The sequence below is a fragment of the Theropithecus gelada genome, chromosome 6 (assembly GCF_003255815.1).
Source record: "Theropithecus gelada isolate Dixy chromosome 6, Tgel_1.0, whole genome shotgun sequence".
Lineage (NCBI taxonomy): Eukaryota > Metazoa > Chordata > Mammalia > Primates > Cercopithecidae > Theropithecus > Theropithecus gelada.
The window spans coordinates 43366982-43393591 of NC_037673.1; the positions used below are offsets into that span (position 1 = coordinate 43366982).

The window sequence follows — 26610 nt, forward strand, 5'->3', positions numbered from 1 at the left end:
GATACAGTCTTTGCCAAAGTGCCTGATTTTTAGTTTACAATGTTGCTTGTCTCTGTTTTTTTCAGATCTGGTTCTTGTCTCATAGCTCTATTGAAAAATACTTGGAGTAAAGGGACCAAATAGCAAGTGAAAAAATGCACAATTCTGCATATTAAAAAAAAAGAGGCCGGGTGCAGTGGCTCACACCTGTAATCCTGTCATTTTGGGAAATGGAGGTAGGAGGATAGTTTGAAGCCATGAGTTCAAGACCAGCCTGGGCAAGATAGGGAGATTCCCGTCTCTACAAAGAATATTTTAAAAAATTAGCCAGGTGTGGTGGTGCATGTCTGTGGTTCCAGCTACTCGGGAGGCTGAGGTGGGAAGATCCCATGAGCCCACAAGTTCAAGGCTGCAGTGAGCTATGATTGCACGACTGCATTGCAGCCTGGGTGACAGAGCAAGACCATATGTCAACAATAAAAACAAACAAAATGAACAAACCGGAAGATTAATAGTGAATGCTCCACAAGATAAAAACAGCAACAACTTTATAACATTACAAATTTTTTTCTCATAAATCTGAAATAAGAATTAAATGTGAAACAGTTCAAAACTTCAAGATAGTTATTTATTAATAAAATACAAATACATATTTTAAAAATGTACAAATTAAATAAAAATACCTTCAAAGTTAAATGTCAGTTCTTTCACAATCATTGTGTAGGGTAATACGTACAATATCTTGGCTTACTAGTAATTTTATACCAGTCACTTGAAACAACATCCTTAAAACTTTTAATAATATGTTGTAATAATTCCATTTTTCACTTTTTAGAGTTTGATAGAAGACAGTCAATATCGTGAAGGATTTCAGAGGTTTTTTTCAATGCTATTGATACTCTGTTTTCATTAACTTCTCCTAGCAAGGTTTTTGAAGATCCCGGTTTATAATGATCAGAAGACTGTTCATTTTTCTTGTTAGAAATCTGGTTTAGGATACCACTATTCTCTAGTAGCACTAAGTTGCTTAGTTAAGGGGGTTTTCCCCACATGTTTCATTATATAAATATCTTTATATTCAGAAAGCATAGCCTTCATATTGAATATTTCTCAGCTGGAAGACCTCTTGGATTCATAATAGAGTTAGAACTGCAAGGCTTATCAAGTCTGCTCCTTGTAAATGAAGAAACTAGTTAGAGTCTAGAGGAGGGGGAAAGAGAACAGAGAGTGTATGTGTGTGTTTGGGTGGAGGTTTGGTGGTAAGGAGGAAATAATGAAAATCTCAGTAACATTTCTTTAAATGAAGAAATGATATGGGAATTGAGTAGGATGATAGGATTATAAGGAATCTGTGTAGTGTCTATTTTTAATTTTAAAAGATTTAGAGTGAAAAACCTGTTCACTACAGAACTTATTTGAATAAGATTAGAGCAAAATCACAAGAGAAAACAAATTTAGATGAATTGGGTGAGAATGTACAGAACGAAATATTTCATTAAAAAAAAAGAGGTCTTATACAGCTATAATTTTATAATTATGTAAGTGAAAAAGTTTCCAAAGGAGACCTTAACCCTAATTAACTGTTCTTTATCCAATTTAAACTCAAGAAAAGTATAAATGTTAACATGCTATACCTTCTATGGACAAGATCCATCTTAAATTACAATCTTAAGTATTTGCTTACTCAATAAAGGTTAGCAATATATTAAGTATAGATTAATATTCACAAAGTACTGAAGTCATGAATTAAGCCTAGAACGAAAGAGAGTAATTATGTAGGACAGTGCATTCTGTTTAAAGGATACAGTTAAACTTCTGTATCTTTTCAAGTTCAGAAGCAACAGACCTGTCCAAGGAAAAAAAAAATTCAGTTGTCTGATTCCTTTGTATTCATGATATTTCAAATAAGCATACCTGACTTTTTTTTTTCATAAAGGTTAGAATTTTAAACGGAAGAACACAGAATTCTCTTTATGTTACCTTTATTTAGCAACAAATCAACTTGACTCAACTGATACTTACTGAATGCCTTTAAAGCTAAGTGAATAAAAGTCTACCCCTTGTAAATCCACTTCAAGGAATTTATAATCAAATATTGACGTTTGAAGATAATGGGCCTTCCTGCTACTTCTTAGTACTAACCTACCATATACTCTACTTTCCTCCCTAAAGTTTACTCAAACTTTAAAAACCTATTAAAATCCCATTCCTTCTGTGAAAGAAGTGCTTTCTCCTTCCTTGAATTCCTATAGCATATTAATTAATCACATACTTATTTGTAATCTCTTCTCTTGAACTATTTAACTTCCTGCTTTTCCTACCTAGATTGTTTCTCTCAGAAGAAAGGATTTTTAATTTTCTGTACTTGTGCATATATTAATACCTCGTTTATATGGAACTCTTTGGGAATGGATCGTATGGGAGATCCAAGTTTTTAAATAGTTGAATTATGTGTCAAAACAACCATTTTTAATGAAATTCCTTCTGGAGTAGACTACCTACTTATTTCATTGTTTTTTTTAAGCACCGAGGGTTAACATGATGAACATTAGTTCTTACTATGTTCTATGGAATGATAGTTGGGCAACTGGTATGGAGTAGAAGGCAAATATATACATCTCCAGCGGAACTCCTCAGTGTGTGTTCCTTATCCTTTTTCTTTTTTTTTTTTTTTTTTTGAGATGGAATCTCGCTCTGTCACTCAGGCTGGAGTGCAGTGGTGAGATCTCAGCTCACTGCAAGCTCTGCCTCCCGGGTTCACGCCATTCTCCTGCCTCAGCCTCCTGAGTAGCTGGGACTACAGGCGCCTGCCACCATGCCCGGCTAATTTTTTTGTATTTTTAGTAGAGACAGGCTTTCACTGTGTTAGCCAGGATGGTGTCGATCTCCTAACCTCATGATCTGCCCGCCTCGGCCTCCCAAAGTGCTGGGATTACAGGCGTGAGCCACCGTGCCTGGCCTCTTTATCCTTTTTCTCATCGGGTTAGAATGAAATATGAGCAACGGCATACAACTACAAACTGTAACTTGACTAGCTCTCTGCAAAATTAATGAAGACATTAGTCTAAAATATTCAAGTCACTAGAAAAATCTTCACAGTTCATAGTAGGGTGTGTGACTTGTCTGCTTTATTGGTTTTACTACAACAGATCACATGCAGCTCCTTGTCAGCTTGTACTCTTTTCCCTTGTACTCCAGCCTATAGATGGAGAATGAAAAGAAGTATTTCATAATTTTAAACATCTGTGGCAAAGAACTTGGATACAACTTACTCCAACAGTCAGCTGATTGTTCATTATTGCAAAATATCTTTTTTTTTTAAACCCAAGACACATTTTTCTGGGTGTAAGGAACAATACAACCTTTAATGTTGTTGCTCACATAATGAACTTTTTATGAAACATGTACTATTTGTTGACTAAAAAGTTGAATTAATAAGCTAATAATGGAGGGTGTGGTGGAAAAAAAATACTAGAATACAACTTAGGTAGCTTTTTATTGTACAATCTTGTTTCTTCCTTCAAGCTACCCTCTTTGATAAGAAAAACCAAAGTGGAGATACCTAAGGCTTTATAAGGGGAATGGAGCTACTCCTCAATTTTTTTATCTTACCTCTGCTGTTCCTAGTTGCTTTCACCTTTAGCTGCTATCACCAATCTCTACTTGCAGTTTTTAGTGTGTATTGACAGCCTCTTCTCAGCTTTCATATAAAAAGGCTGATGATATTTTACAAACTGCGAGCTAAGCAATGGCGAAGGGACCAGTTTTATAGACAAGTACAATTTTCCTTCCATCACAACGGTTTTTTTTGCTAGTTACTTTAGCACCTTTTCTGCTTCCAAACAGGCTAGAGCTAAAGGATGAGGGATCTGCAAAGCTGGATCCTTAGATACCTGAGATACTCAAATAACACTTACTGATATGATTTGATTTGTTCTAAGAAATGACTTAGGAAAAGGTAACAAAAATAGGCTTAATGTTTACGTTTTGTTTCACTACACTATGTTAGGTCACCTCACAAAACTTACTTAAAAAGCTTCCTAAATTGTTCCTGATATCCCTGTCTTCCAATATATTCAGGTTAGACTCTCAGTGACACTAATCTTCTAATGACCTTTCTTCCTATATTTTCTATCTTATATTTTCACAAAAAGTTCCTATGAAGCCCAGTTCTAGTACCCTGCACACTGAAAAGCACACAGGAGGGACTAAAATACTTGGTTTATTTGATCGGCCAGTTAATTTGGGGGAAGTAACTAATATGACAGAAATTATTTAAAAATCAATTTTTTCTGAAAGCTTATGTTATTAAACCTTTTATTTCCTTTAACATTACTAAAAATTTAAGAATCCCCTTTAAATTTTTCCATGAAGTTTTCAGGATGAATTTGTCACACAAAAAGAGCCACTCATTTTCATGCTAAGTTTTCAAAGAAAGGTTTTCTTACCTTTAGGTAAAATAGAATATGATGAAATGTAATAAATTAGAAGTCTGATTAGAAATAAATTATTTTCAAGCTTAGGCTATCAAAAATACTTTAGGAGTTCAACATATTCAAAACTAAGAAAAATTTTTTGGGGAAAAAACTCTCAGTTTACCATTTGACAATTTTAATTTTTTAAAAGTATTAGGTCTTCTAAACAGATTCAGCTTAAAAGAAAAATACCAATTTTCTTGGAGAACAGACGATGACAGATGAGTGGGTATCTCTCTGGGACTAGTCTGAAAAAAGTCTCAGTTTACCATTTGACACTTTAATTTTTTTAAAGTATTGGCTCTTCTAAACAGATTCAGTTTAAAATAAAAATACCAATTTTCTTGGAGAACAGAAGATGACGAATGAGTGGGCATCTCCCTGGGACTAGTCTGGAACAGTCTCCTGCACCATGATGTTACTGTTGTCACATATCTAAAGTGAATACATTAAAAGGAATACTTGAAAAATGAACTTAAATACATTATAAAGTTATAAACAAATGTAAAATCATTAAGACAATTTGGGAAAAAAGGATAAAGAAAAAATGTTAAAGTGAAGCATTTACTGGGCAATTCACAAAATACTTTTCACTGGTCATAGAAAAGCCAAGTTTTTTCCATTATTCATCAAGAAGAAAATGATTTAGTTATATTTTTGATTAATAAAAATGACATTTAAGAATCAAAATAAAGGTGATATTTGGATTTCATTTAAAGTTCAATTTTAAATGTTCTAATTCTTTTAGTTTTTCAAAGTAAAATGTGTTTAAGTTTTATCAAAAAATGTCGACACATGATATGACTAAGTGAGCATTTGCTTACTAAAATTTAAACCAAAAAATGCCCGCTAATACGTACACACATATGCTTGTACACATATGTATAATTATATATAACTTACTAGGTATCTAAAACAAGTATCAAGTTTAATAAAATGAATGATCTGAAATGATTGGCTGAATCAACAGAAATGTTTGCTAAAGAAACTATCTTTTTTGAGGCAAATCATTAATAGCAATGAATAAGCACTTAGACTGAAACACAATAAAACCCAACAGAAAAATACATTCAAGAGGTAATAAAAAACAATTCTTTTGTGAATATTCTCAAGTAGAATCACTAAAATGTCAAGACTATCACAAGTAGAATTACACTGTAACTAACAGATAAACCAAAAGAAAAAAAAAATTCATAAAAAGCTGAAGAATCTTCCCCATTTTAAGAGTAATCATTGGGTAATTTTATCCACTTTATAGAAATATACACAATTTTAGTTATTTGTGGTTGCAAACCTTATTTCAAATTGGTTAGAGGATTAGTTAATTGTTAACACAGCTGACCATATCTAACCTCCACAGCAAATCAGTATGTCTACAACACATTTCATTTGGAAAAGTTACTTGAATACAAATGAAATTATTAAAGCTGACTTGAAAGCTGGGCATGGTGGCTCATGCCTGTAATCCCAGCACTTTGGGAGGCCAAGGCGGGCAGATCACCTGAGGTCGGGAGTTCAAGACAAGCCTGACCAACATGGAGAAACCCCATTTCTACTAAAAATACAAAAATTAGCCAGGCATGGTGGCACATAGCTGTGATCCCAGCTACTCAGGAGGCAGAGGCAGAAGAATCGCTTGAACCCAGGAGGCGGAGGTTGCGGTGAGCCAAGATTGTGCCATTGTACTCTAGCCCGGGCCACAAGAGCAAAACTCTGTCTCAAAAAAAAAAAAAAAAGCTGACTTGATTTAGTTACACTAAACACAAGTACAACTCTCAACTCCGAAATGACTGAAATGCCTTCATTATTATCCACATGGAAAAACTAAAAATGTATATAACATTTAAATAATGTTTATTGCTTCTTCTCTGTTAGTTAAAAGTAAAACGTAAAAATAATTTTAAAAATTGCTTTTCAGTACCTTTCATATGGTTCAGGGTGTTCAATTTGAATTAACTGATCTTGTCCATCAGGAAAAGTTAACTTACACCAACCCAAGTTAAGACCTTGATTTACCTTAAGAAGTGGAAAGATAAGTTTTATCATTTTAGAACTGAAAACAAAAACACAAACAACCTATTCTAACTTCATTAACTTAAAGAAATAAGTAGAGGAATCATTAAAGATGCAACAATTTAAATGTTGTTTACATAAGATATGGGTGTTATTTAACCACCACTCATATAGGTAATTATCAAAACAAATGAAAATACTAATCCCTTTCTGTATAATCAGTTATCTTTAGAAAACTGACTATTTGTCAAGTCATTCTGATATTTGCTAGGAAATCCAAAGAGATCAGTAAAGCTTTTTGACAGATTTTATACTTCAAAAAATGAACTGAAATAGTGTGGTACTTTATTTTCTTTGTTCTCTTTTCCACAGATAACCAGTAAAAAACAGATTTCAGTCTGAAGTATACCTACCTGTCTCTTCTCAATAGGAGAGCTGAAATTCCAATTTAGGGTTAGAGTAATGCCATCTAAAAAGATAGCATGTACTTTGTCATCAGAGTAAGCAAGAAATCTTCCCACGCTGGGTATGAGTGACTCTTTCAAAACCAAAGGCAGTATATTGCTATCATTTATCCCAGGTACCTAAAACCAAGTAAATAAAAATAGCAGGAAATAGAGTTATCTAAGAACAAGATTTAAATGAATATTAATGACTCTGAGGCAATTTCGGGTACTTATTCAGAAGTCGAATATTGTAAAATCCTTATATTTTAACTTTTCCAAAAGTGAATACCAAAAACAGTATTTTTTTCAAGCAGATTCAGTTCTAATATCTTTGTAAAGTCACTGTTCTGCTCTGAACTTTACATCCAATATAGACAAAAATTAGGAGCTTACAGATTTGTAATTAAATATATATACAGAAATCAAAGTCTGAGAATCACTTCCTCCAAATCAGCATTAATGAATTTATTTTTACAGTTATGAAAATATAGAACACTATAATATCATGATTTATAATGATTTTTACATACTTCAAATCCAGTCAGTTCCCCTATCCTTTCCTCTTCATGAAAAACAAAAACAAACCATATACAATAAAACTGTAACATTAAAGCCTGAACTTTCAGTGTTTGTCTACTAGGTAGGTATTTTTCTGAATAAACCAACATTAATGTTACAAAGAATTTCTCACATAACTTAGAGGAAAGCTGTTTGAACTCAGAAGTATGGATACAAACAATAAAACAATTTTAAAATATCTTGCTTTTAAAATAATTTTAACATACCATTTTCCAGCAGCATATACGATAGTTATGGCTTAAAGAAAGTCTCATCTTCACACAATGTTGAAGAATTCTGTGAACACGAAAACTACTACTTAAACATTTGCAAATGACATTTTCCAATTCTAGGAACCCATTTTCACTGCCATACAACATTTTAGATGATCCGTAAATCATTTCCACTGAAATGTGTTGGGAACTCTTTTTTCTCAAGAAATCCTTAAGACCCTAGAAGGGAACTACTGTTGCTTCCCTTTGTGATAATCTTACCTACTTAAGGCTATTCCTGTAATTTTTAGCAATGAAATGATTCCATGGACAGAATTTTCAGGAACTCCTTTTTAAGAGGTGATAGATTCACACCACCTGGAAAGTTTCACATAGCCTAAAAATGGTAGGGATGTGAATCAACTATCCCTAGGAAATCAAATTATAGAATATGCTTCTTCAAATCTATTTTGGAAATTGCTCGTACATAAATTTATAAAAAGAAACAATACAACAGTCCACTTGCATTCTTCTGGGTGTCACAGATTGAGAGAATTTTAAAAGCATGAACCAAAGAACCAATCTATGCTTTATCATACTCTCAGAAATCTATTACTCTGAAGATAATAAAGAAGTATAAACATATTAAATATATCATCAAATCTCCAACTTGATTTCAAGGAACAATAATGATGCCACACTTATGCAGAGAAAGAGCACTTACTTCCTCTCAGCACTTGCTCACTATATATGGATAGTTCTCCGTATTTAAATTACAAAGCCGGAAGTACTCTTAATAAATGACATAAAAATTACCTTATTTTATAAGTTATGACACCAAAAAAGTTGACAAATTTTACCGAAGGCATATATTTCCATTGTGCCTGCCAATTCTTAATCTCATCCTTAATCACAAGAAAATGTGCCAAGATATTTAGACACATAACATTTGATTCAATTGAATGGGAAGAACTTACTTTGTTGCCTGTTTAATTAGAGAACCAACAGAGAATGGACTTCCTGGTCTATCTGGAGGAAGGTTATTTACTGAGTAAGTTTTCTCTTCTCTCTGAAAATTAGTTAAAATGAAAAATTTCATTAATAATAAATTTTTGCCTTTATTACTTAGCTGTTTTTCCTTGAAATATGTTTTTACAATAGTGACAAGTAGTTATTTTAACAAACGGAAGCCCATAAAACCATGGTATTTTATAATGCTTTTCATTTTCCCATTTTTTTAAAATATAGAATTACTCCTATTCATTTGAAAGTTATTATTTTATTTTATTTATTTTTGAGACAGGGTCTTACTCTGTTGCCCAGGCTGGAGTACCATGGTGCGATTACAGCTCACTGTAGCCTCTATGGCTCAAGAAGCCTTCCCACCTCAGCCTCCCGAGTAGCTGGGACCACAGGCACATGCCACCATGCTGGGCTAATTTTTTAATTTTTTTGTAGACGCGAGGTCTTTCTATATTATCCAGATGAGTCTCAAACTCTTGAGCTCAAGGGATCCCAAAGTGCTGAGATTACAGGCATGAGCCACTATGCCTAGCCCAAAAATTAAATTCTAACAACTTCTAACTTATTATGCAATTTAAATATTAGCTATATTTACATTAATATGGTAACCAAACTAATTTTCCTACACATTAGCAGGAAATTTATCATGAGCCACTCCTTTCCCTTAAGACAAAAAGAAATGGCTATATAGATTAAAAAAAAAACTATTTTAATTGAATGAATATACCATTTTGCTACATTAATGGAAGAACTATTGCTATAGTTTATGGAAGAAAAAATTATTTACAGGCTGAGGTTATTGAAATTAGAAAAAAATTGTTATTTTAAAATTCTTTCTGAATTTCCTCTTCCTCAGACTTGCTAGTGTTTTCCAGGACTCCGTCTCCAGCCTTCTCTTCCAACTTGTTGATTTCTTTTTAGATAATCCTAAAAGGGTCCAAAGCTGTGTTCACATAAAATATCATAATAGCAACAGCTAACATTTGTGGAGCAGATGCTATGTGCTACGCACTATCCTACTCACTTTACATGGATTATCTCCTTTGTTTCTTAAAATAATTCTGAGATAACTATTAATGCTTGTTTTTCAGATGAGAAAACTGAGACTGAGGGCTAAGAAACAGTAGAGATCTGATTTAAACCACCAAAAGAGTGCAGCTCATACTCTTTACCATTAGGGGAAGAAGATGGGCTTCAAAGTCAGACAAATGTGGATTCAAATCACAGGTTTGCCTCTTACCAACTATAATGATGGGCAGGCTATACAACCTTTTATAAGCCTCAGTGCCTGCAGCCTGTGAAATGGGGATACTGCCTACCATCCAGATTTATCTGAGGATTAATGATATAATATACATATAAAGTTCCTGGGACAGAATTTAGCATATAATATGTTCCAAACAAAAGTCTCTGTCCTTTTATCTGACTATCTAAATCTCTATTGGGCTTCTCTTTTGGCTATCAAAACAGACATCTCAACATCACTATGTTAAAACTGCAATTAGTGTTATTTCAAAATTTGTACTTTCACTTTCTCTACGCTGTATTTACCTTTGGTATGTCATTTATCATGTTGTTCCCTCTACCTAGAACTCAGTTCCCTCCTCCCTCACCTCCGTTTGCCTGGCTAACACCTGTTTTTCCTTCCGTCTCAGGGAAGCCATTGCAGAGGTCCCATAGACTAGAAGAAATCCCCTAGTTATGTCCACAAGCACAGTTCCCTCTAATCCTGCCTCTTGGTCTTAATTACAACTTCAGTTTAATAGTTTTTTACTTAATGTCTGTTTTCCCTGTTAGAATACAGCTCCATGAAGGAAGGGGCTGTGTCTGTTTTGCTCATGTCTGTATCATCGTCATTTATTAGCAGAGTGCTTAGCACATGGGAGGCACTCAGAATACCACATTTTAATTATTTATGTCTTTCTCTACTGGATATTGAGTTCCCTCTGGGTTCTTATTTCCATGACCCTATTTCATCAACTCTAAAATGTTTATTTTTCACAATTTAACCTCTCTGAAATCTGGATCCATCTTACAATTAAGAGTGTCTTATAATCCATTAGGCAGGTGGGGTTGAGACATAGTTGAATTTTAATAATCTCAAATCCTTCTTTACCTGACATCTCATGGTAGGCTCAAAAGAAAAAAAAGCCATCATCAAAAAAATTTAGATTTGATAAAAATTTTGGTTTCACACCAAAAATTGCACCACCATTCACTGGTTTATTAATAATTTGGCATCGCTTTCAACTCCTTCCTCATCCTCAGTGTCCAGTCAGCAATCAGTTCTGTCTCCTTAATATTTCTTTCCATTTTCCCTACCACTGCCTGGTTTTCACTTGACCTATTATACATGTCTTCTGACTGGTTCTACAGCTTCAAGTTTTACCTCTTTCCCACCCAGTTCATCTTCCTCTGAAATAATCTAACAAAAATCTGATGTCACTTCCCTACTTGAAATCCTTCAGTGGTTCCCCAAATGCAGTGAGGTTTCTTATGCTCCAGTTATGAGCTGGCTATCTTAGTAATCTGGCTTCTTCTGTGGACATTTCCCCTAGCATCCCATCTATGTTTTGGCCTACCAAACTACAACATTTTCACTTCCTTCAACACTCCACACTTGCCCCAGGCTCTTTTGTCCAGTTCGGTGCCATTTATAAACTGTTCTAAGAACCAGCAATAATAATGTGTTGAATAAGACAGGGCTTAACTCTAGTGTGGCTGACAATGAACATACATCATTAAGAAAATGTCACCCAATATTCAGTGCTTTGAAGAAAAAAGATGAGGATGTCATGATAGGGAGTGTCTTGGGTAGCTTCTTTAATTTGAATAGTCAGGAAAAGCCTCTGTGAGGAGATGACATTTAGATAGAAATCTGAGTGACAAGAAGCCAGCCATGCAAAGAGTTGAGAAAGTAAATTGTTCCCTTAGCTATATGCTCCTCCTACCTCCATCTGTCTTTTGTACAACTCCTCCTTTGGAATTATAGATCCTAGCTTAGCCAAGTCTTCCTTCAGGAGTTGTTTCTGGAGCCTCAAACACTGGGTCAGGTGCCCTTTCTTATGTGGTCCCAAAGCACCAAGTTCTTGTCTCTATGGAAGTACTTACACTGTGAGTACTTGTCAGTCTTTCCTATTTCAATTTTTAATTACACAATAAATAATAAATTACGTTTTTGTTAAAAAAAAAAGTTCAAAAAGTATGAAAATTGAGTCCTCTCCGACTTCTCCTCCCTCACAAAATCCCACAATCCTTCCCAAAGGTAGCTACTTCAGTGTGTATTTGCCCAGGATCCTTTCTTGTGCTTGTGCATGTGTATTACAGAAAGTACTATACAGGTATGGGGTTTATTTTTTGTTCTTTACACAAAAGATATCATTGTACGTGTTCTAACGCAAGTTTCTTTATTCACTCAACAATATCTTTGAGATCATCCAGAATCTATTACTCTATGCATCAACATCTACCTCATTCTTTTCAACTACTGCACACCATTCCCATAATTTGATAATAATAACACTTCACCATTTCCCTATTAATGAACATTTATTTAGGTTGCTTCTGATTTTTTGTTGCTACAAATAATGCCACAATACACACCCTTTGCCATGCTTCTTTGAACACATGTGCAAATATTTTTCTAGGCTAGATACTCAGAAGCAGAATTTCTCATCAGTTTCATTTGATGTTATCAAATTGTCCTTTAAGAAAGCTGAACCAATTAACACTCCAACCAACACTATGAAAGCACCCCTTTTCCCACACCCTTCCCAGCAGAAGATGCCATCAGTCTTTTTAGTTATTGACAATTTGGTAAGGGAAAAATGTATGTCATTGATTTTTTGCATTTCCCTGATGCAAGTAGTAAAGTTGAATATGTTTTCAAATATTATGACTTTTTAATTTACATTATCTTTTCTATGGCTAAATCCATTTTTACCCTTTGCCCATTTTTCTATTAGGATATTTTGGGTTTTTTTGGTCTATTACTGATTTACAGTGTGGAATATCTTCCAGGCCTTTGCTTATCTTTTTAACAGAAATTCTAAATTTTTTTTTTAATTAAAAAAATTTTTTTGAGACAGAGTCTTGCTCTGTCTCCTAGGCTGGAGTGCGGTGGTGTGATCTTGGCTCACTGCAACCTCCGCTTCCCAGGTTCAAGCGATTCTCATGCCTCACTTTCACAAGTAGCTGGGATTACACACACGCACCACCATGCCCAGCTAATTTTTGTATTCTTAATAGAGACGAAGTTTTGCCATGTTGGCTGGGCTTGTCTCGAACTTCTGGCCTCATGTGATCCACCAACCTTGTTCTCTCAAAATGCTGTGATTACAGGCATAAGCCATAGTGTCCGGCCTAAATATTTATAATTTAACATAAGTTTGAAGATTTCAAGCTTGTCAAACTTTTCTTTTACGCCTTCTGGTTTTCTGCATTCTACTTAAGAAGAATCTCCTTTACCCAGAGATTTTAAACATTGTTCTTCTATATTTTCTTCAAACACTTACAAAGTTTGGTTTCTTACATTTAGCTCTTTAATTCATCTGAAATTTATTTTGGAGTCTGGGTTAAAGTAAGGAGCAAACAACTTTATCCCCAAAAGAGGGTCAATTGTTTCTAAATCTTGGCACTAAAGCAGACAGAGAAGGGTGAATGTGTTGCACACAGAGGTTGGAGAGTGAAGCCCAAGGCAGTCCACCACAAACGCATTTTAACCCAAAAGTTCACGCTTCTACTCGATATATTTGCTTCAGTATAAAAATTATCACCCCCTCCCGCAACAGCTTTGAGTAGAATTGAAGCTTCAGGAAGATACACTCCTCTTATCTTGCAATTTTGCAAACCCCTTGATACACAGCAGTCAGCAATGTGACTATGCATACCTACTCTGCTTGCTTGCTCACTTGATTGTCTGATGTACTATATACACACACATACACACATATATACGTATACATGTTACTGGGCACACTTGTATCTCATTTGCTTGTTTGCTTCTCTAACTGAACACAAGACTGTGAACTCTTGAGGGCAGGAACTCTTCTTCATCTTCATCTTTGTCAATGCTTACTGGAGTGCCTGTCAAAGAGTTACTGTTCAATTAATATTTATTTACTAAATACTTTCCTAGAGATAGGCCCCAGTTAGGAATCTGTTCCAATATATACTAAAGTATTTATGAATAAAACAATATTTGGTTGGGATTTACTTAAAAATAAACAGGGAGTGGAGGGAGCAGCAGGAAGTATAAATGAACAAGATGGGTGATGGGTACATAGAGATCCATTATATCTGTCTACTTTTATATATGTTTGAAATTTCCATAGTTTAAAAAAGTCTCAATTTTTGACTCTACTCCCTAGGGATTCTAATAATCTGATTAGTATTTAAATACTCCACTCTGTAATGAAGACAGAAAACATACTTATTTTGTTCTAGCATGCAAAGTAGTGTGATACTATAGTGATTGCTATGCAAGGGTGGATGTCAAATATCCGAGTGGCAATAAGCAAATTAAAACTCATTAACAAAATATTGACATTATTAAGACTATGATCTGGTAATTACATCATATTATGTTTCACTGTTTTCAGCAACAGAGAACAATCTTGTTCAACTGTCTAGTTGTACATAAAAATTTAGAAGTTAAGAGGTGCTTAAAATACACAATTACATGGTGGGGAAAAAAGAATGTGCTTTTGCTTTTTAATGTACAAATATTAATTCAAAGTAGTGTATTAACTCAAAGTAATGCTCCTGGTTTCAGCATTTTCCATCGATAAAGTCTATGACAAAAGAAAGTTTCTGATTTAAACGTGAACTGCTTAGGCAAATGGAGATAGCAGGTGAAAATACAGTAAAAATAAGGTGGTTAATAATTACTGTACCAATGCTGGCAGTAAGATTATATTGACTGGGGAGTAGGAAGCAATGTTATATAATGACCAAATTTCCCATACATATTTGGAATTATTTAGAAAGAGCTATACAGCAAAACTCTTCTTGAGTTCATTGTTGGCTTACCTCTTCTGATCCTTCTTGAATGGAATAATATGTAAAATATTTCCCAAAATAAGCCCCTTCTGATTTGAAAACAGATCCATCTCCAGGATAAATCTCTATTGAGTTCATATTTTGATGGGTAAGTCTAAGAAAGAGAAATAACCATTAAAATTTTTTTCCACTTGAGATTAAAACATGCATGAAGATAGCCATCAAAAAACAGAAACAACAAAATCTAAGCAAAGAAGCACAGTCTTTTTCCCTGTCCAATGAAGCAGATAATTTCATATGCTGAACCCAACCAGCTAAGTTAACTTTTTCACAGAAAGATAAATAGAATTGGTTTATGCATTTATTTCAATAACTAAACTAAGAGCTTCTGGAATTCAGGCATTTTGTCTTATCATCTTCTTGATATCCCCACTGCTAATCACAAGGCTGGCATATAAGGGTCACCAAAGCAAAGTCTATTGCATAGGAGTTAAATACAACCTTTCCAGAGCCTGAAAATAGATAGATTAATGAAACTAGTGGAATCAAAACTTTATGGATAAGATTAGCCATCTGTACAAGGGGCTATCCCTAAGAAAAGGTGGCTGTACCTGGAGCAGCCAGGTAAAATCAAGGTACTGGGTATATAACACAGAGAAACTTAATCCAAGTTAATTTTATTAACATATATGTTAGAATATGTTGTTGGAAGGAATAGGTCTAGGTCTTCACATAGAAAAGGAGAGCCCCCTCTCTCTCCAAAAATTTAGCAGTGCTCTTCTAGCATTATTCATGGAAGTGAAACTCTCAATCTGGCTAACACTAGTATTCTAGTCACTAGAAGGGCGTCCTTTGTTGTGGGGTAGGGATAATTCAATGGAACAGTGCTGGCACAGAGCGGCCACTCAATGAGCATTTGCTTTGTGAATGAAGGCTAAAAATCTCCCTTAGGTGATCTACCTTCTCTAATTCCATGCTCAAGCAATTCTGTTTTGACTATTTCAAACAACTTGATCCTCCAGTGCTTGGAAGGGGTATCCTAAATAACTGATATGAATGTTACATTCACTAGCAAACTGATCCCTCATTGGCTTTGGAGGTACCACATACGTCTTATAAAAATGGTTAATGTGAGTGAGTCACAAGACCCTCATGTGCACTAATAACATTAGTTTTGAGACCTGTAAAACTCAGGATCAAACACAGGAGCACAGTTGGCCCAGCAGAACTGTGTCCTCTTCTGAGAGTCTATCTATAAGGCTAGTCCAATCTTCTCTGTGACATCAATAAACAGCTCTAACTCCAACACAGGAGCCAACATCGGTGCCTTACCTATATGTAACACCTTTGTACCAAACCATTTTTACTTGTTCAGGATAGGAATATTCATCGCATTGTCTCTGTAAAAGTGAATCCCAAAAATTCCACCTGTGAAGGATAAAATACAAGCTATTACTTCTGGTTGCTCAATATAATTGCCTTTAGAAGTCAAGAAAATGGTGCTACTGTAACAGGATTAATTTCTTGTTTAACTCGCTATATCAAAGAATAAAAATTAATATGAAGGTATATTAATGAAATATAAAAGCAAGTCTTCTTTTTCCACGTTTTTTCAGTATTTTCAATAATCTTATTATTGAATCTCAGCACAATTACATAAATTAACAGTTTAACTAACATTTACAATTTAGCCTGGATTCCCTAGGCATGGTGGCTCATGCCTGTAACCCCAGCACTTTGGGAGGCCGAGGCGGGCAGATCACGAGGTTAGGAGTTCGAGATCAGCCTGACCAACATGGTGAAACCCCGTCTCCACTAAAAATACAAAAATTAGTTAGGCGTGGTAGCATGCGCCTGTAATCCCAGCTACTCAAGAGGCTGAGGCAGAAGAATTGCTTGAACCTGGGAGGCGGAGGTTGCAGTGAGCCAATATCGTGCCAGCCTGGGCGACAGAGTGAGACTCCATCTCAAAAAATAAATTTAAAAAATTACTAAAATATCTATGGTGGGCCAAGCACTGTGCTATACACACTGTGGATATAACAACCAAAAAAAGGAGACATGGTCCCTGCCCTCAGCAGGGACGTTAAATAATAAACACTGAGTATAAAGAAAAGGCAAGTACTGTATGCTATGGAATTATATAAGACTTAACTTGTTTGGGGTCTTCAGGAAAACCACTCTAAAGAAGTTAGGTTTTAGCTGAAACCTGGAAATGAGCACAAGTTAGACAGTTGAGAGAGAGAAAGGGAGAGTGCTCCTGCAGAGTAAAGAGTAGGTGCAGTGGTCAGAGAGTGCTTGAGCAAGCATTTTAGGGATTGCTGAAGTCCAGCTTAGCAAGAATAGAGAAAGCAAGGGCAAGAGTAGTGAAAGAGTTGAAGATTACAGATATAGGAAGGGACCAGATCACAAAAGACCTGGTAAGCTATGTGAAGGATCATAGATTTCAACCTAAACATAGTGATAAGTTATTGAAAAATCATTACTTTTGAAGCATAATTCCCTTTTGATGTGTACTCATAATACTTTTCTCATTTTAACCAGATAATCATGACAAGCCTAACAGTCATTCCCATATTTTTGTTTTAAATAACAAATGTATACTCAGATATTGCCTGGGATCAAATCTCAATTTTACAAGTACTAGCTGTGTACCTTTCCTCAAGTTATTTAACATTTCTGTGTCTCAAGTTCCTCTACATATAGGGATGATATGTCTTTTAACTTCACGGGGTTGCTTTGAGAATCAAACGGGTAAAGTCCAACAGTACCTGGCACATAAGTGTTTTGGAAGTGTTAGTTATTATCATTATTACTGCACTATTTATGCAAAGTTGATGTTACAAATCTACAATCCTTAGTGGAGGTAAAAGTTTTATACTTAGCCTTACAGAAGCTGCTCCATGTGTACCCATTTTGAAAATAACATATTTATAGTCAGTGAACCAAAGAGAGGGGTAGCCTCTGAAGCTAGGTATGGACAAAAGAACTGTGTCAGATCCACACTCCAGCAAGCAAGATCACAGGCTCCAGTGAGCAGCAGCGGGTGCTCCCCTGGGCCCACAGAGCCCTGTGCGGACTCCTGTCCCATCATTTAGCATACTTTAATAATCTTTTTAGGTACAGTGACCTCCACTAGATTCTAAGTTGCTATAAAGCAGGGACTGTGTCTTAGTCATCTCTGCAGTCACTGGACTTAGCACAGTATCTAATGTAGAGTGAGCCTTCTACACTCAATGCATGGACACAGAGTAAGAAACATAAGCAACACATTTGCTAGGGAAATTATTTACTATCAGTTAAAAGCAAAATTTTGGATGAGATAAACTTTCCTTATGAATGGTATCAGATAAAATTATCCAGGTAAAGACTGGTTCTGATGAAAGCTTCATGACTAATAGCCATTATTGCATTACCTGTGCAGGTGTGGAACTGGACAGCTGAGTGGCAGGGCCCTGGGAAGAACAGAAACCATTTTTCCTCTTTCCTCTGAAATATCAGAAGTTAAACATCTACTCTGAGTTATATGTGCATCAATTTTAGACATATTGTTGATTTTCTTATGAAAATGAAGTGCTAAAGACAAAGGATATTTCCATTCCTCTGGACAGGCAGCCACAGACCAGCACTGCTTGACCCATGTGTATACACATGTGTGCTTTGTATCAGGCAAAGGCAGCTCTTCCCTCCCTTCAGTTCCATTTACACAACTCATCTTCTTTAAAGTTTCTTTGGATTTCATGATCTGGCAATGAAGCTCATTTTCTTTATTCTTCAGTCTCTGTCCTGATAAATTTCCATGTATACAGATTTTGCCAGCTTTTTCAACTAGTTTATCTTTTGGGGCTTTATTATTTGTTCCTGACAACCCTGCAGATGAGTCTGACTTCTGGCTAACTTTACACAAAAAATGTACTGTAAATTCATGCTGAGATCTGGGCAGGCAGAGGTATGCATGACCATCTAAAGATGTTATCTTCACAATGCCACTCTCCATACATATCATGGTACCATCTGTATCAAGACTGGGCCATCTCACTTCTGTGATGTCAATGAAGATATGCTGAAATGAGGGGGGAAAAAGAGATGGTGAGTATTTTCTGTTAACAGTCCAATTTTTCCATACATTTGATATTTAAGTATTGTGTAAGACAGCTCTTAAATATTTGTCTTTTACTATCTAGAGAGAATGAAAAAATGGAGGGCCAGATCTCAGCCTTTATATGATTTTCCAGAGAATATTTGATATTGTTAAGATTATCTCCCTTAAAAAAAAGAGATGTAAAACACACAGACACAAAATGAGAGAAATGACCATATTTAGTGTTAAATGTATTTTGGTTTTAAATGTACAATGAACTAGAGATAAACAGATTTGTACCCCTCCCCTCACCCTGCAAAAGTTTACTCTGAAAAAAACTAGAAATAAGGGAAGACCAGCAGTATGATATATTATATTAAAAGCAATGTTAGCTAAAAATGTTTAAGTTTTAAATAAAAGAAATAAAAAAAAGCAACCATAGCTTAAATGGTATGGGACTAGCAAAAAAATTATTGACAGAACAACTCAGAAAATTCAAAAACAAACTCAATCATATCTTAAAATGTTATATGCAATAACATAAGTTTTTCAGAGCAAGGGGGAAAAGAGAAAATTATTTAAACTAGTACTGGAATAACTGAACAGCATTTGGGGAATTCTGTCTTGCAGGGTTATCGCATGGACTAAATAAGGCAACATTTATAAAGTACCCATCCTAGGTAGTACCTGGCACACCATACACTAAAATAAATTTCAGAAGGCTTAGAGGAAACTTTAAAAAAGTTTAATTACTCAAAGAAAAATTGATCCTGACTAATAACAGACTCATAACAAGTAACAGTGTTGGTTGTGTCTTTTCATATAAGATATAAACAGTAGATACTGCATGAGAGTTTTTTACTGAATTAATTTTGCCAAGCATTTAGCATTTCAATTCCATTTATGTAAAACCTTACATTTACACAAACTATTGTCAAGAAAGTTTCCTAAATTTACCATGCTATCTATGTGTACAATGTTAGGACACTAAAATTGCTGTATTTATTGGCAGCAAAGCTGGTTTGTAAGGATCCAGTCATCAAAGTCCTCTTTTAGAATTAGACTATCTAATAATCCTGCTGCAGCATCAGCAACAAGCTAGGCAGTTTCAGTGAATAAAGTGACTCAAAAGACACAATGGAAAATTACCCTTCTAGACTAAGTTACAACTTATAATTTTTTATGGCTCCTTTGCCACAAGACAATATAAAATGACTCAGTCGGCAGGCCAGCATCTTGACAGCATAGAAAGACAGCAGAAAGTAGTTGAGAAACAGAGTTTACAGAGTCAGATAGACTAGGTTCAAATCCTGACTTTGCCACTTAGAAAACTGCCATAGACAAATTAGGTAAACTCTCTGAGACATAATTTCCTTGTCTATAAAAAAAAGCTGCCATCTAGCCAATATACCTGTTTTGATTGGATAGACATCCACTTTGATCAGTATGGTGTTATTAAATATTTCCAGTATTATTCATTATTGATGGACATAGTAAACCCTCAGTAAATTACAGTTGTTATTATTATTCCTAAAAATCCAAATAAAATACTATATAAGCAAAATAATAAAGGTCATACCCATAGTTACAGATCTCTACCATACATTAACAAATACCACACTGTTACTGAAAATGGTCACATAATTTCTTAATTTTGAGACCTCTGAGAATGAAAAAGTCACCAATCTAAAAGATTCTGATTATAATCCTTGGATACAAAGAAAATGGCAAGGGGATAAACTATGTAACTTCGATGTTTTATAAAAATGTATCCCCAAGTGTCCTGAAAAAGAAAAAAAGGCTAAACATTAAATTACCTGTTTCTAGTTACTTGTCCTCAAATAATACTAACAAAAATGAAGTTAAAAAAATCACCTTTTTTCTTTCAGAAGGTATGATGGTTTCAGATAAAAAAGGGTAAGTAGCTGAAGAGTTTCGAAAATCTAGGGCTCGCTGTAGTTGCTCCTATGAAAAGAAATATAAAATGTAACCTTAATGTAAAATGATTTGAAAATCAATTAAAAATGACAGTACAGTATAATCTATGATACGAATTACTTTTCATATTCTAGCCACATCAACAGTATTTTAGTATTCAAAGAGTAGTTTTGGCCAGGCATGGTGGTTCACACCTGTAATCCTGGCACATTGGGAGGCCGAGATGGGAGGATTACTTGAGGCCAGGAGTGTGAGACCAGCTTGTGCAACATAGCTAGACAATGCTCTACAAAAAATTTAAAAATTAGCCAGGTGTGATAGTGCACGCCTGTAGTCCTAGAGTAACTTGCTTGTAAAAGGAGATTGAGGCAGGAGAATCACTTGAGCCTAGGTGTTTGAGGCTGCAGTGAGCTATGGTAATGCCACTGCACTCTAGCCTGGTGACAGAGCAAAAACCTGTCTGTAAAAACAAAAAAGTTTTTATGCGATATCTTTACTTACTCTGTAAGTGCTAATGACAAAATGTGTCCTTTGACGAATTCTTTCTGGTTGTTCTAAAGGATGTGCTGAAACAGGAGGTGACTTTTCCAATAAAAATTCAGAGCCACAGGGAGAAAGTTGCAACGTGGAACCATCAACATATTGTACTTGTACTGAATCATCTTCATAAAGTACCATTCGCAGTTCGGCTGCCATTACTATGGCAGAATAAGATGTCCTTCTAAGTCAAAGACTGAATGAAATAGGAAATACAATAGCACAAATAGTTCTCTTAATGTAAAAAAGTTTTATCAAAATAAATCGGTGCATTTTCTAAGAAGATGACATTGCCATTGCATTTACTTTCGTTAGAAAAATACTAACTACACTTGATAGATCTGAAATGAACATCCTTAACAAAATGCCTTAATTAACCCCTAGAAGTTTACTCCAATGGAGGAACATAACCAAGAAGAGATAAAGCGATAACTGTCTTTATAATTTTAATAGCTTCACTTCTACTGAAACTTAAATTTTGTAAATTATATGCTTACCATTTAGAAGCTTATAATTTTTAGAAGTTTACTCCAATGCAGGAACATAACCAAGAAGAAATTTAATTTTTTTTTTTTTTTTTTTTTTTTTTGAGATGGAGTCTCGCTTTGTCGCTCAGGCTAGAATGCAGTGGCGTGATCTTGGCTCACTGCAACCTCCACCTCTCGGGTTCAAGCAATTCTCCTGCCTCAGCCTCCTGAGTAGCTGGGATTACAGGTATATGCCACCATGCCTGGCTAATTTTTGTAATTTAGTAGAGATGGGGTTTCACCATATTGGTCAGGCTGGTCTGGAACTCCTGACCTTGTGATCTGCCTGCCTCAGCCTCCCAAAGTGCTGGGATTACAGACATGAGCCACTGCGCCCGGCCTAAAGAAATTTAATTTCTATAAATTATATGCTCATTATCTCATTTCAAATTTCAAATAATAAGCAAATTCCACCTTTGCTGTAAGAATGCAGCAAATTGTTTGTAATACAAATTCAAAAGACGGGCAGAAGGTAACTATTAGGCCTATGGGAAAAGGACCCTGAAGAAGAAATCCAAATACCTGGAAACCTGTCTCTACCCTAGCATTAAAGAAATAGCTCTTTATTACTAACAAGCAACTTAATCTCCTGTTGTCTTGGATTTGTCCTTATTTAGCTGCATTCAATTTCCTCTTCTCTACCTCTAAAATACTGTCTTCACCTATGCTCTCCATATAGCAGTGACAGAAGGGGAATGAAAGAGTTGGGTTTCATTCACATCTTACCATTTACTAGCTAGCTATAAGTCTCAGGTTGTTCCTCATTTGTAAAATGGGAGTAGTAACAGGACTGTTGTATGGATTAAATGAGAAAACAAATATGACAGTAACTAGCACTGTGGATGCTGCCTTGCAGGCACTCAATCAATCTTATGAAATGTTTTTATTCCTTTCTAACACTAACCCCATCCCCTTCTACATTACCCCTTCTACTACCCAGGTAATCCCAAGTTTTACCTGCCAGAAAAAAAATAACTTTCTATAGAAAACACTTCCACCACTTTATCCATATTTCCTACTTATATAAACAGCTCACATGTAGTATTCACTCACTACCAACCTTCTCTCCTATCTATCTTCAATCCACTGCAATCCAGCTTTCACCTCTATCTCTTTACTGACATTGTTTTGCAATGGTCACCAATGTCTTCTTATACCCAATGACTTTAGTCTTCATCCTACTAAACCTCATCAGCGTGTAACAGCATTGTGTACATTCCCTTGCGCCAAACTCTCTTCCCCCCAACATTGGGCTGCCACAGTTTTCTTCTTCACTTCTACCTGTGTTTAATCATTCTTCTTCACTATTCCCTTAAATCAAGGATTCTTCAAGACCTGACCTTAGTCCACATTTCATCTCTTCTTAACACTCCTGTCATTTTTATGCCCCACCTTGTCTTTTTTTTTTTTTTTTTTTTTGAGATGGAGTCTCACTCTGTTGCCAGGCTGGAGTACAGGGGTGCGATCTGGGCTCACTGCAACCTCCGCCTTCCGGGTTCAAGTGATTCTCCTGCCTCAGCCTCCTGAGTAGCTGGGACTATAGGCGCATGCCACCATGCTTGGCTCATTTTTTGTACTTTTAGTAGAGACAGGTTTTCAAGATGTTAGCCAGAATGGTCTCGAACCCCAGACCTCGTGATCCGCCCGTCTTGGCCTCCCAAAGTGCTGGGATTACAGACGTGAGTCACCGCACCCGGCCCACCTTGTCTTTTTTTAACCTTACCCCTTTAATGTATGTAATCAGCTGTAGGTGATATCATCTGTAATCTTCTGAGGATATGACAGGATATAAGTAATTATTTAACTACATGGTCTCTCCTGAGGAGATTCACACAACTTTTAATTATTTTCTTTCTCTAGAGAACTTCTAAATGTACCCGACTTCTCACAGAGCTTTCAGGTGGCTGCCTGCTAGACTGCTCTCTATGTCCCCGTCTCATAGATAAATCAAACTCAACGTAACTAAAATGGAACTTAATCACTCCTACCAAAAGCAGGCTTCTGTAATATCCCCTAATTGCACTTTCACTCTCATCTCTTCCCTCAAATCCAGTCTGCATACAGTAGTACCCAGAGGGATCTTTTAAAATGAAAATCACATCTATCACTTTGTGGCTTAAAGCCCACCAATACCTTCCATTTCCACTTAGAATAAAATGCAAACTCCTAAAACTATGGCCTACAAAGGTCACACAATCTGGTCCTATCTACCTCTCCAAATGTCATTTCTCAACTCTCTCCTACTTCTACAGGGCACTTTAGATACATTGGCATTTTTAATGTTCTTTAAACAATCTCTTTCCCATCTTAGAATCTTTGCACTGTTCTTTCTGCCTGCCTTGTCTTTTCCTTGGCTCATCACAAGACTGGTTCTTTATCATCATCAAGGTTTCAGCACAAATGTAACTCCTACAAGCGCCTAACCACCAACTAAGTTAAAGTTACTCCCAAACATCTCCCAATCATTTGTCATCCCTCTTCAATTTTTTCTTCACAGAATCTATCATCAAAATTGATTATTTATTTACTTGCTTTTTGTTTTCTCCCACTAGGATATAAACTCAACTGAAGCAGGCACCTTATCTGGCTTATATGCAACAGTATCTCTGGCATCTAAAATAGTATTAGGCAAACGGCCGGGCGCGGTGGCTCACGCCTGTAATCCCAGCACTTTGGGAGGTCAAGGCGGGTGGATCACGAGGTCAGGAGATCCAGACCATCTGGGTTAACATGGTGAAACCCCGTCTCTACTAAGTATACAAAGATTAGCCGGGCATGGTGGCGGGCGCCTGTAGTCCCAGCTACTCGGGAGGCTGAGGCAGGAGAATGGCGCGAACCCGGGAGGCGGAGCTTGCAGTGAGTCAAGATGGCGCCACTGCACTCCAGCCTGGGCGACAGAGCGAGACTCCGTTTAAAAAAAAAAAAAAGTATTAGGCAAATAGTAACGGCACAATAAATATTTGAACGACGAAAAGTAAGTAAACTGCTCCTCCTGAATTTGCAATTTGAATTAATGCTGTCTCATTGCTAGTAGCCAATATTCTAAAACTTGACTTTCCACTCCATGCCCCTGTAAATAAGTCCTGTTGATTTTCTGTCTTTGGAACCTGGCTTTCTCTACCTCTTTTTCTTTTTCAGGCCATAGACTCTCCCTTCAACTCCTGCAACTGTCTGAAATTTCTTCTCTCTCCAATCCATCTCCAGTATTGATGTCAAAGGTAACTTTCCACAAGTCAGACCATACCAACTGCTTTACATCACTTGTTTACGTACTTATCAAATGGCAATATAGATTACAGATATATATAAACACACACGTATATATCCGATATGTCTACTTGGTATTTTAGGGGAAAAAACGGGTGTTGATACATAGGTGGAAGACATTTTCTGATTCCAATTTGGGAAAAAGAAAGTCTATTTTTGGCCAAATCTTTTTTTCGTTTCTTTTCTTAACAGCTTTATTGAGGCGGTTTTCTAAGTTGAATCAAGCATACACAAGAAAAAAGTGTAATGACTAAGCTTCTTGGCATACCTTAAGAAAGTATAACCCAGCTCCTACCCACACTGCCATTCTCATCTCTACTGTCTCGTTCCCGCTTGCGTTCTCACCACCCACCACATTACCTCAGGGTATGTTTAACACTCAAAAATCCGCAAGTCTGTTCTTGACATGAATGAGAATCTCATTTCTTTCAAAATGTTATAGTCTCTAGTTACAGAAGGAATCTTATCAAAACAACCACCCAAAGTCTTCCACTCACAGCAGTTCCGAGCCGAAAAGTTGCGGAAATGAGGCCCAGCAACGGTCCCTGGCTTTGATTTGCCAAAATGCTCTGGAAGCCGCAGCCTCCGCGCCTGCCAATGACTGCTTCTCCAGGGGTTTCTTGAGTTTGACAAATTATCAACAAGTGATATTTCTTGATGAAAGAAAAAAATCACAACCCTAGAGGAATAAGGTCGCAGGGAGTGTTTTGACCAAGATCCCCGCCAGGTAAAAGGAAAGCGGAGACAGCAGCAACTTAACTATTAAGAGAAAACGCAAACAGCAGAGCAGCCTTTCAAAACCAGCACTGCCAGGACCCGCTTCACCACTCCACTGCAGGGAAGACCGGAAGTCCCGCCCCTCCATTCCGGGGGCTGCTCTCTCTGCGCTTCCTGCGAAGGGCGGAGCAGGAAGACATGTAGGAATCCGGGGGCGGGTGGTTCCTTGTCGGGAATCCCTTGGGCTTGTCTTTGATTTTTATTTCCGGTGTCCTAGGCAAAAGCGGTCGGAGGGTTGTATGTCTCTCACTTTAAATCAAAAGCTGGAAATGCATGATTAAGCCTGGAAGGAAGGCATGTTGAAAGCCAAGATAGGCTGAAAGCTTAAGCCTCTTTTGTCAAACAGCCAAGTTGTGAATACAAAGAAAAAATTCTTAAAGGAAATTAAAAGTACTACTCCAGTGAACACATGAATAATAAGAAAAACCAAAACAGCCTTATTACTGATAGGGAGGAAGTTTGAATGGTCTGGATAGAAGATCAAACCAGCTACAACATTCCCTTAAACCAAAGCCTAATCCAGAACAAAGCCCTAACTCTCTTTGAAGGCTGAGAAAGGTGAGGAAGCTGAAGAAAAGTTTAAAGCTATCAGTAGTTGGTTCATGAAGTTTAAGGAAAGAAGCCATCTCTGTAACATAAAAGGGCAAGGTGAAGCCACAAGTGCTGATGTAGAAGCTGCAGCAAGTTATCCAGAAGATCTAATGAAGATCGGTGATGAAGGTGGCCAAACTAAACAGCAGAGTTTTAATGTAGATGCAACAGCCTTCTAGTGGGAGA

General features: G+C 36.3%; 1 protein-coding gene across 1 annotated transcript; it reads right to left on the reverse strand.

The window, feature by feature from the left end:
- Positions 1 to 579: 579 nt before the first annotated feature.
- C6H5orf34 (chromosome 6 C5orf34 homolog) lies at positions 580 to 25915 on the reverse strand. The gene is made up of 13 exons (XM_025387476.1): positions 25554 to 25915; positions 21227 to 21458; positions 20663 to 20752; positions 18123 to 18769; positions 16039 to 16134; positions 14737 to 14860; positions 8661 to 8752; positions 7699 to 7768; positions 6881 to 7051; positions 6376 to 6470; positions 4791 to 4889; positions 1785 to 1825; positions 580 to 997 (listed from the first exon to the last, which is right to left on the reverse strand). The coding sequence occupies exons 2-13, from the start codon at positions 21419 to 21421 to the stop codon at positions 804 to 806; spliced, it is 1914 nt and encodes a 637-aa protein (XP_025243261.1). The 5' UTR covers positions 21422 to 21458; positions 25554 to 25915; the 3' UTR covers positions 580 to 803.
- Positions 25916 to 26610: the final 695 nt, after the last annotated feature.

Coding starts and splice junctions, on each gene's coding strand:
- C6H5orf34 (XM_025387476.1), bottom strand. CDS start 21,421: ATGGCAGCCGAACTGCGAATGGTACTTTATGAAGATGATTCAGTACAA. Junction 18,770..20,662: donor TACCTTCTGAAAGAAAAAAG/GTGATTTTTTTA, acceptor CCCTCATTTCAG/CATATCTTCATTGACATCAC. Junction 16,135..18,122: donor CCAGTTCCACACCTGCACAG/GTAATGCAATAA, acceptor TATCCTTCACAG/GTGGAATTTTTGGGATTCAC.